General features: G+C 37.9%; 1 protein-coding gene across 1 annotated transcript; it reads left to right on the top strand.

Moving 5' to 3' along the window:
- Positions 1–3,274: 3,274 nt before the first annotated feature.
- LOC139525227 (rootletin-like) lies at positions 3,275–11,271 on the top strand. The gene is made up of 8 exons (XM_071320419.1): positions 3,275–3,298; positions 3,751–4,594; positions 5,225–6,106; positions 7,281–7,742; positions 8,163–9,005; positions 9,216–9,551; positions 10,349–10,768; positions 10,979–11,271. The coding sequence occupies exons 1-8, from the start codon at positions 3,275–3,277 to the stop codon at positions 11,269–11,271; spliced, it is 4,104 nt and encodes a 1,367-aa protein (XP_071176520.1).
- The last annotated feature ends 272 nt before the right edge of the window (positions 11,272–11,543 follow it).

The raw sequence follows: 11,543 nt of genomic DNA, 5'->3' as shown, positions 1-11,543 counted from the left end.
ATATACAGAGAAATGAGAGAAAAAGAAGGGACAACTAGGCTAAAGAAATAAAGGGAGAATAATTGCCAAACAAATATAAATAACAGACAACAATGGGTAAAACATATATAGAATTTGGCCGTTTCAGAAACTAAAGGACTGTGGGTAATTCAATTGGTTGTACCCCAAAATAAAAATAACGTCACGTCATTGGTTGAATTTCCATTGTTTAGGACGTGTTTAACCAATCACGATGATTTGGTGTACGCTTTTGAAAATATTACCCAGAATGCATTAGATTCTGAAAAGGCGAATTATGACTATCAAAATCAGAGAAATGAAGGACCCCTTCCATACCCTCATCGGTGGATCGGTAATTTACGAACAGGTACTGAGAGCGCTCTCAGATCTGTACTTATTGTCGTTTTGCCGCCATACGTGTATTTTGTATAATTGTTATTAATATTACACTGATGCATTTAAAAATGATTGTTAAATGTATATTCTATAAGCTGTATTGCTTCTGAATAAAGTATTATTATTATCGTTGTTGCGATGTACAAGTACCCGGTCACGCCATACAAATCTGTTTTTTGTTAGATGTATTTGTAGGTGTATATTAAGTTTTTTTCCACTGATTTTTATAGTTTGTTCTTATGCTGTATTGTAACACCACTGTCCCAGGTTAGGGTAGGACTATGCGCCCGGCGCTAACATGTTTAACTCCGGCTACATTCTGTACATGTGTGTGCCTGTCCCAAATAACGAGCCGGTAATTCAGTTGTTGTCGTTTGTTGCTGTGTTACAAATTTGATTTTCGTTCATGATTTTGTACATAATTATACATTAGCCTGTTAGTTTTCTCGTTTGAATTGTTTTATATTTGTCATTGCGTTGCCTTTTATTTCTGACTATACGGTATGCTCATTATTGAAGGCCAGACGATTACATATTGTTGTTCATTTCTGTGTCATTTAAGAGTTGTCCCACTGGCAATTATACCGCATCTTCTTTTTCATTAATAAAGAGAAGACTCATTATCAAATAAAGTCGTGTTTTGATTTAAATTTCCTGATTATTAAGTGATTTATATTTTTGACCCATTTATTTGTTACAGATATAGTTGAAGTGTAAAACTTTTTTACCTACGAATCACGTTTATATGTTTAATCGCGCACCTGTTTCTTTAAAGTACATGTAGGAAATTGTTTAATTATTCAGTAAATTTAAACTTTAACAGTTATTTAGAAACCCTGATAGAACAATGAGTTCCTTATTGAACATTTCTTGGCCTCATAGATATATAGACGAAAATTATTTTTGCTGTGTCTCAAGACAGAATAAAGACTCTTGTATACTATACATCGATTTATGTTATCAATTGAAGTTCATTAATAATAATTTTAGTACAAATGTACATGTCAAATGCGAAGTTTGGTGACCTTGTGTCAAACATGAACACTTTAGTTATACAACTTAAGATTTATTCTCATAGACAGTTTTTCATTCGCTCCTTAATAGTACAGTATTTAACTTTTTTCAATTGAGAGAACATATCACCAATTAACGAAATATTTCCGCATGCAATCAAATGATAACGAGAAGTATCAAATATGATCGATTTATTGGTTTCAATATAAAAAAAAAAATGCGGAAATAAAAGTTGCAATTTTCACAGACAAAAGGTTTGTTGTAGACGGACTGGGTTATTAGTTCAAGTCCCTTTAACTTTTGTACATTTTTTGCTCTATATGAAACATCTTTAGATTTTAAAACTTTTGTTCCAATAAAAAATAAGATAAACAAAACAATAAAAGAACAAAACAACAAAAAACAAACCAACACCGTTTTGACATTAGGAAATTTTGTATGATCGGGTATGTTATGTATTGTTCGACTGACGGCTACATTGACAAAAAAATCCTTAACATTTAAAACGACAAGCGGCGGAAGATGATGGAATGTAAGTGAGTATGCTGTTCAAACATTCTGGCTACCATGTTTGATATTTTGTAGAAAAACAGGATATTTGAATATCAAACTGGTGTATATGCACTAAATTATTTGATTAAGACAGCCAATGAAATCGTCTGATTATACTAATAAGGAGAAAGTACGCATGGATTATATCATTGAAATAAGAAAATGTAAATAGTAAAACTTCAAATCTGACCGCAAAGACCGTGTCAAAAGAATTCGACAGAGAGTCAACAGAATGACACGCAAAATCATCACGTAAACAAAATGAAATATTAAAAGAAAAGAAGATCCTTTCACATAATGAATACAAAAATAGCAACAACAAAAAAACCTAGTAGGGACTTCACATTTTTGACAAAGAAACACTGAATTTCGTTATATCATGTTTTAAATTAAAAAAAACCAAAGAATACTGATCGTTCGGAAGTCATCTGATACTACAATAACCTGTGTATTGTATACTTTATATTCAATATTTTCACAATATTTATAACATTAATTTTAGTCCCTTTTTAAATCAATAAGGGAAAATATGAATATTGTATTCTGAAGTTCGTTTATAAACAGAGCGAAGATATTTTCATGACCTTGGTTAAAAATTCCCCGACCTGAACTGATTTTAGAAAAATTTGTTCATTTTTATGTCCAAAAATTAATCAAGGAGAAGGACAAATACTTTTAATTAGCTAACATTCTGTCGCATAGAAGTTAATTTCAATATCACTAGTTTCAAAGGCTAACAAATTGTATAAACTAAGCAGTGCACGATTAAAAAAGGAGTGTAATCACGTGATACGTTTTTAAACTTCCTCGCGTACTGAACAGCAGATCCCAAATTGGCTTATATTTGGTGGCAAATATTGTGCGTTGAGTATTGTCACTGAGGGAAACAGAAATCAAAGGCATTTAACAAGCCAAATTTTATAACAAAAGTGAAAACATGTTAGTATTTCACAATTTACATCAACTGCAGTCGCAAATATGTTTTAAAATAAAGCTCAAGTCTGATTCCAGTTGTACACAGACACTTTTTCATTGTTTAATCCATGAATTACCAGTAGAGTGATTTGTATCATTTTTAGAGTTGCTATGTAATTTGAAATATACCAAACATATAGTTTTAGTTTATCGAAGGAATTAAGTTCTAGGCAGACTTGCATGGTTTCAATTCAGACCACTAACGAAGTCCAGTCAAAATATTTCTTTTATTAGTTCACTGGCTTTCGAAAATACATCACTTCAAGTTTTCCGTATCATTTGATATTTGAAGGAACTGTGGTTATGGGTGCTTTCTATAAAATATTCCAAGCTCCGTATGACAAGTTTCCCACAAATTACTGTAAGTTCCAGAAAGTAACATTAAATAAAAAAACAACGAAGACATTGGTCACAGATGGAACAAAACGGTGTTTTCTAAAGTTTTAGGTTATCTTTTTACTTTTTTGTAAAGTTAGAGTATGACGTATTTAGACCAATACTTAAAAGCGATGCATTGATTACATAATAAGCATGGTATAAAACACCATGACATCGTCCGGTTTATCCTAAGTGTTGTTGGCAATATATATCGATATGCTGAGTGTTTAACTTAATTTACGTATGAATAACATGTAAATGACAAACACTTTATCTTCAGTTCTTTTGGAAAAGGTATGATTGTTTAAAAAAAAAAAGAAGATTTAAGATAAACGGAAACAACATTGAAAAAAACTAGCAAATACATAGAAAATATGTAACACCATATTGTTACAACAAAATTAACAGTCCTAAACATTTAGAGAATATTGATAGGTCAGTAGGACCAAAGATCAGACATCAGCACTAGAAACATTAATAGGTAGGACCCGAGATAAGAAATCAGCACTAGAAACATTAATAGGTAGGACCCGAGACCAGACATCATCACTAGAAACATTAATAGGTAGGACCCGAGATAAGAAATCAGCACTAGAAACATTAATAGGTAGGACCCGAGACCAGACATCATCACTAGAATTATTAATAGGTAAGACCCGAGATCAGACATCAACACTAGAAACATTAATAGGTAAGACCCGAGACCAGACATCAGCACTAGAAACATTAATAGGTAAGACACGAGATCAGACATCAGCACTAGAAACATTAATAGGTAGGACCCAAAACCAGACATCAACACTAGAATTATTAATAGGTAAGACCCGAGATCAGACATCAGCACTAGAAACATTAATAGCTAGGACCCGAGATCAGACATCAGCACTAGAACTTTTAATAGCTAGGACCCGAGACCAGACATCAACACTAGAATTATTAATAGGTAAGACCCGAGATCAGACATCAGCACTAGAACTATTAATAGGTAGGACCCGAGATCAGACATCAGCACTAGAATTATTAATAAGTAAGACCCTAGATCAGACATCAGCACTAGAAACATTAACAGGTAGGACCCGAGACCAGACATCAGCACTAGAAACATTAATAGGTAAGACCCGAGATAAGAAATCAGCACTAGAATTATTAATAGGTAAGACCCGAGATCAGACATCAGCACTAGAAACATTAACAGGTAGGACCCGAGACCAGACATCAGCACTAGAAACATTAATAGGTAAGACCCGAGATCAGACATCAGCACTAGAAACATTAACAGGTAGGACCTGAGACCAGACATCAGCACTAGAAACATTAATAGGTAAGACCCGAGATAAGAAATCAGCACTAGAACTATTAATAGGTAGGACCCGAGATCAGACATCAGCACTAGAATTATTAATAGGTCGGACCCGAGACCAGACATCAGCACTAGAATTATAAATAGGTAGGACCCAAGACCAGACATCAACACTAGAATTATAAATAGGTAAGACCCGAGACCAGACATCAACACTAGAATTATAAATAGGTAGGACCCGAGACCAGACATCGACACTAGAAACATAAATAGGTAGGACCCGAGACCAGACTTCAACACTAGAACTATTAATAGGTAGGACCCGAGATCAGACATCAGCACTAGAAACATTAACAGGTAGGACCCGAGACCAGACATCAACACTAGAACTATTAATAGGTAGGACCCGAGATCAGACATCAGCACTAGAAACATTAATAGGTAGGACCCGAGACCAGACATCAACACTAGAACTATTAATAGGTAGGACCCGAGATCCGACATCAGCACTAGAATTATAAATAGGTAAAACCCGAGACCAGACATCGACACTAGAAACATAAATAGGTAGGACCCGAGACCAGACTTCAACACTAGAATTATTAATAGGTAGGACCCGAGACCAGACATCAGCACTAGAATTATTAATAGATAAGACCCGAGACCAGACATCAGCACTAGAAACATTAATAGGTAGGACCCGAGATAAGAAATCAGCACTAGAACTATTAATAGGTAAGACCCGAGACCAGACATTAACACTAGAATTGTTAATATGTAGGACCCAAGACCAGACATCATCACTAGAAACATCAATAGGTAGGACCCGAGACCAGACATCAGCACTAGAAACATTAATAGGTAGGACCCAAAACCAGACATCAGCACTAGAATTATTGATAGATAGGACCCGAGACCAGACATCAGCACTAGAAACATTAATAGCTAGGACCCGAGAACAGACTTCAACACTAGAATTATTAATAGGTAGGACCCGAGACCAGACTTTAACACTAGAATTATTAATAGGTAGGACCCGAGACCAGACATCAGCACTAGAATTATTATTAGATAAGACCCGATACCAGACATCAGCACTAGAAACATTAATAGCTAGGACCCGAGACCAGACATCAACACTAGAATTATTAATAGGTAGGACCCGAGACCAGACATCAGCACTAGAAACATTAACAGGTAGGACCCGAGACCAGACATCAACACTAGAACTATTAATAGGTAGGACCCGAGACCAGACATCAACACTAGAATTATTAATAGGTAAGACCCGAGATCAGACATCAGCACTAGAATTATTAATAGGTAGGACCCGAGACCAGACATCAGCACTAGAAACATTAATAGGTCGGACCCGAAACCAGACATCAGCACCAGAATTATTAATAGGTAAGACCCGAGACCAGACATCAGCACTAGAAACATTAACAGGTAGGACCCGAGACCAGACATCAGCACCAGAATTATTAATAGGTAAGACCCGAGACCAGACATCAGCACTAGAAACATTAATAGGTAGGACCCGAGACCAGACATCAACACTAGAATTATAAATAGGTAGGACCCGAGACCAGACATCAGTACTAGAATTATTAATAGGTAGGACCCGAAACCAGACATTAACACTAGAATTGTTAATATGTAGGACCCAAGACCAGACATCATCACTAGAAACATTAATAGGTAGAACCCGAGACCAGACATCAGCACTAGAAACATTAATAGGTAGGACCCAAAAACAGACATCAGCACTAGAACTATTAATAGGTAGGACCCGAGACCAGACATCAGCACTAGAAACATTAATAGGTAGGACCCAAAAACAGACATCAGCACTAGAACTATTAATAGGTAGAACCCGAGACCAGACATCAGCACTAGAAACATTAATAGGTAGGACCCAAAAACAGACATCAGCACTAGAATTATTAATAGGTAGGACCCGAGAGCAGACATCAACACTAGAAACATTAATAGCTAGGACCCGAGACCAGACATCAGCACTAGAATTATAAATAGGTAGGACCCGAGACCAGACATCGACACTAGAAACATAAATAGGTAGGACCGAGACCAGACTTCAACACTAGAACTATTAATAGGTAGGACCCGAGATCAAACATCAGCACTAGAAACATTAACAGGTAGGACCCGAGACCAGACATCAACACTAGAACTATTAATAGGTAGGACCCGAGATCAGACATCAGCACTAGAAACATAAATAGGTAGGACCCGATACCAGACATCAACACTAGAATTATTAATAGATAGGACCCGAGACCAGACATCAGCACTAGAATTATAAATAGGTAGGACCCGAGATCAAACATCAGCACTAGAAACATTAATAGGTAGGACCCGAGACCAGACATCATCACTAGAAACATTAATAGGTAGGACCCGAGATAGGAAATCAGCACTAGAAACATTAATAGGTAGGACCCGAGACCAGACATCATCACTAGAATTATTAATAGGTAAGACCCGAGATCAGACATCAGCACTAGAAACATTAATAGGTAAGCCCGAGACCAGACATCAGCACTAGAAACATTAATAGGTAAGACCCGAGATCAGACATCAGCACTAGAAACATTAATAGGTAGGACCCAAAACCAGACATCAAAACTAGAATTATTAATAGGTAAGACCCGAGATCAGACATCAGCACTAGAAACATTAATAGCTAGGACCCGAGATCAGACATCAGCACTAGAAACATTAATAGCTAGGACCCGAGACCAGACATCAACACGAGAATTATTAATAGGTAAGACCCGAGATCAGACATCAGCACTAGAACTATTAATAGGTAGGACCCGAGATCAGACATCAGCACTAGAATTATTAATAAGTAAGACCCGAGATCAGACATCAGCACTAGAAACATTAACAGGTAGGACCCGAGACCAGACATCAGCACTAGAAACATTAATAGGTAAGACCCGAGATAAGAAATCAGCACTAGAATTATTAATAGGTAAGACCCGAGATCAGACATCAGCACTAGAAACATTAACAGGTAGGACCCGAGACCAGACATCAGCACTAGAAACATTAATAGGTAGGACCCGAGACCAGACTTCAACACTAGAACTATTAATAGGTAGGACCCGAGATCAGACATCAACACTAGAATTATAAATAGGTAGGACCCGAGACCAGACATCGACACTAGAAACATAAATAGGTAGGACCCGAGACCAGACTTCAACACTAGAACTATTAATAGGTAGGACCCGAGATCAGACATCAGCACTAGAAACATTAACAGGTAGGACCCGAGACCAGACATCGACACTAGAACTATTAATAGGTAGGACCCGAGATCAGACATCAGCACTAGAAACATTAATAGGTAGGACCCGAGACCAGACATCAACACTAGAACTATTAATAGGTAGGACCCGAGATCCGACATCAGCTCTAGAATTATAAATAGGTAGAACCCGAGACCAGACATCGACACTAGAAACATAAATAGGTAGGACCCGAGACCAGACTTCAACACTAGAATTATTAATAGGTAGGACCCGAGACCAGACATCAGCACTAGAAACATTAATAGGTAAGACCCGAGACCAGACATCAGCACTAGAAACATTAATAGGTAAGACCCGAGACCAGACATTAACACTAGAATTGTTAATATGTAGGACCCAAGACCAGACATCATCACTAGAAACACTAATAGGTAGGACCCGAGACCAGACATCAGCACTAGAAATATTAATAGGTAGGACCCAAAACCAGACATCAGCACTAGAATTATTAATAGGTAGGACCCGAGACCAGAAGACATCAGCACTAGAAACATTAATAGCTAGGACCCGAGACCAGACTTCAACACTAGAATTATTAATAGGTAGGACCCGAGACCAGACTACAACACTAGAATTATTAATAGGTAGGACCCGTGACCAGACATCAGCACTAGAATTATTAATAGATAAGAGCCGAGACCAGACATCAGCACTAGAAACATTAATAGCTAGGACCCGAGACCAGACATCAACACTAGAATTTTTAATAGGTAGGACCCGAGACCAGACATCAGCACTAGAAACATTAACAGGTAGGACCCGAGACCAGACATCAACACTAGAACTATTAATAGGTAGGACCCGAGACCAGACATCAACACTAGAATTATTAATAGGTAAGACCCGAGATCAGACATCAGCACTAGAATTATTAATAGGTAGGACCCGAGACCAGACATCAGCACTAGAAACATTAATAGGTCGGACCCGAGACCAGACATCAGCACCAGAATTATTAATAGGTAAGACCCGAGACCAGACATCAGCACTAGAAACATTAACAGGTAGGACCCGAGACCAGACATCAGCACCAGAATTATTAATAGGTAAGACCCGAGACCAGACATCAGCACTAGAAACATTAATAGGTAGGACCCGAGACCAGACATCAACACTAGAATTATAAATAGGTAGGACCCGAGACCAGACATCAGCACTAGAATTATTAATAGGTAGGACCCGAGACCAGACGTTAACACTAGAATTGTTAATATGTAGGACCCAAGACCAGACATCATCACTAGAAACATTAATAGGTAGAACCCGAGACCAGACATCAGCACTAGAAACATTAATAGGTAGGACCCAAAAACAGACATCAGCACTAGAACTATTAATAGGTAGGACCCGAGACCAGACATCAGCACTAGAAACATTAATAGGTAGGACCCAAAAACAGACATCAGCACTAGAACTATTTATAGGTAGAACCCGAGACAAGACATCAGCACTAGAAACATTAATAGGTAGGACCCAAAAACAGACATCAGCACTAGAATTATTAATAGGTAGGACCCGAGACCAGACATCAACACTAGAAACATTAATAGCTAGGACCCGAGACCAGACATCAGCACTAGAAACATTAATAGGTAGGACCCGAGACCAGACATCGACACTAGTAACATAAATAGGTAGGACCCGAGACCAGACTTCAACACTAGAACTATTAATAGGTAGGACCCGAGATCAAACATCAGCACTAGAAACATTAACAGGTAGGACCCGAGACCAGACATCAACACTAGAACTATTAATAGGTAGGACCCGAGATCAGACATCAGCACTAGAAACATTAATAGGTAGGACCCGAGACCAGACATCAACACTAGAACTATTAATAGATAGGACCCGAGATCCGACATCAGCACTAGAATTATAAATAGGTAGAACCCGAGACCAGACATCGACACTAGAAACATAAATAGGTAGGACCCGAGACCAGACTTCAACACTAGAATTATTAATAGGTAGGACCCGAGACCAGACATCAGCACTAGAATTATTAATAGATAAGACCCGAGACCAGAAATTAACACTATAATTGTTAATATGTAGGACCCAAGACCAGACATCATCACTAGAAACATTAAAAGGTAGGACCCAAAACCAGACATCAGCACTAGAATTATTAATAGGTAGGACCCGAGACCAGACATCAGCACTAGAAACATTAAAAGGTAGGACCCGAGACCAGACTTCAACACTAGAATGTTAATAGGTAGGACCCGAGACCAGACATCGACACTAGAAACATAAATAGGTAGGACCCGAGACCAGACATCGACACTAGAAACATTAATAGATAAGACCCGAGACCAGACATCAGCACTAGAAACATTAAAAGCTAGGACCCGAGACTAGACTTCAACACTAGAATTATTAATAGGTAGGACCCGAGACCAGACATCAGCACTAGAATTATTAATAGATAAGACCCGAGACCAGACATCAGCACTAGAAACATTAATAGCTAGGACCCGAGACCAGACATCAACACTAGAATTATTAATAGGTAGGACCCGAGACCAGACATCAGCACTAGAAACATTAACAGGTAGGACCCGAGACCAGACATCAACACTAGAACTATTAATAGGTAGGACCCAAGACCAGACATCAACACTAGAATTATTAATAGGTAAGACCCGAGATCAGACATCAGCACTAGAATTATTAATAGGTAGGACCCGAGACCAGACATCAGCACCAGAATTATTAATAGGTAAGATCCGAGACCAGACATCAGCACTAGAAACATTAACAGGTAGGACCCGAGACCAGACATCAGCACCAGAATTATTAATAGGTAAGACCCGAGATCAGACATCAGCACTAGAAACATTAATAGGTAGGACCCGAGACCAGACATCAACACTAGAATTATAAATAGGTAGGACCCGAGACCAGACATCAGCACTAGAATTATTAATAGGTAGGACCCGAGACCAGACATTAACACTAGAATTGTTAATATGTAGGATCCAAGACCAGACATCATTACTAGAAACATTAATAGGTAGAACCCGAGACCAGACATCAGCACTAGAAACATTAATAGGTAGGACCCAAAAACAGACATCAGCACTAGAATTATTAATAGGTAGGACCCGAGACCAGACATCATCACTAGAAACATTAATAGGTAGGACCCAAAAACAGACATCAGCACTAGAATTATTAATAGGTAGGACCCGAGACCAGACATCAGCACTAGAAACATTAATAGGTAAGACCCGAGATCAGACATCAGCACTAGAAACATTAATAGCTAGGACCCGAGACCAGACATCAGCACCAGAATTAGTGTAGATGACGGAACGTTTATATAAAAAAAAAAGAAGATGTGGTATAAATTTCAATGAGACAATATGACACAGAAATTAGCAATAGTAGGTCACCGTACGATTTTCAACAATGAGCAAAGCTCATACCGCATAGTCCGCTATAAAAAGGCCACAAAATGACAAAGGAAAAATGTGAAGTCTTTTTTAACATATAATGCCTATGTTTGGGCGATTTTGTGCTTGAAACAATCGATTTTTTTACGTCGGTTTGCTGTCTCATTTATAAATACCACGTAT

This window comes from Mytilus edulis, chromosome 5 (assembly GCF_963676685.1).
Source record: "Mytilus edulis chromosome 5, xbMytEdul2.2, whole genome shotgun sequence".
NCBI lineage: Eukaryota > Metazoa > Mollusca > Bivalvia > Mytilida > Mytilidae > Mytilus > Mytilus edulis.
Note: the sequence above shows the minus strand (reverse complement) of the source record. Positions and strands in the feature narration are given on the sequence as shown.

Excerpts from the sequence above, each read along its gene's own strand:
- LOC139525227 (XM_071320419.1), top strand. The coding sequence starts at position 3,275 with ATGACAAGTTTCCCACAAATTACT. Across the intron at positions 3,299-3,750 it reads CAAGTTTCCCACAAATTACT|GTCAGTAGGACCAAAGATCA; the intron begins GTAAGTTCCAGA and ends GAATATTGATAG. Across the intron at positions 9,552-10,348 it reads AGCACTAGAAACATTAATAG|GTAGGACCCGAGACCAGACA; the intron begins GTAGGACCCGAG and ends AATTATTAATAG.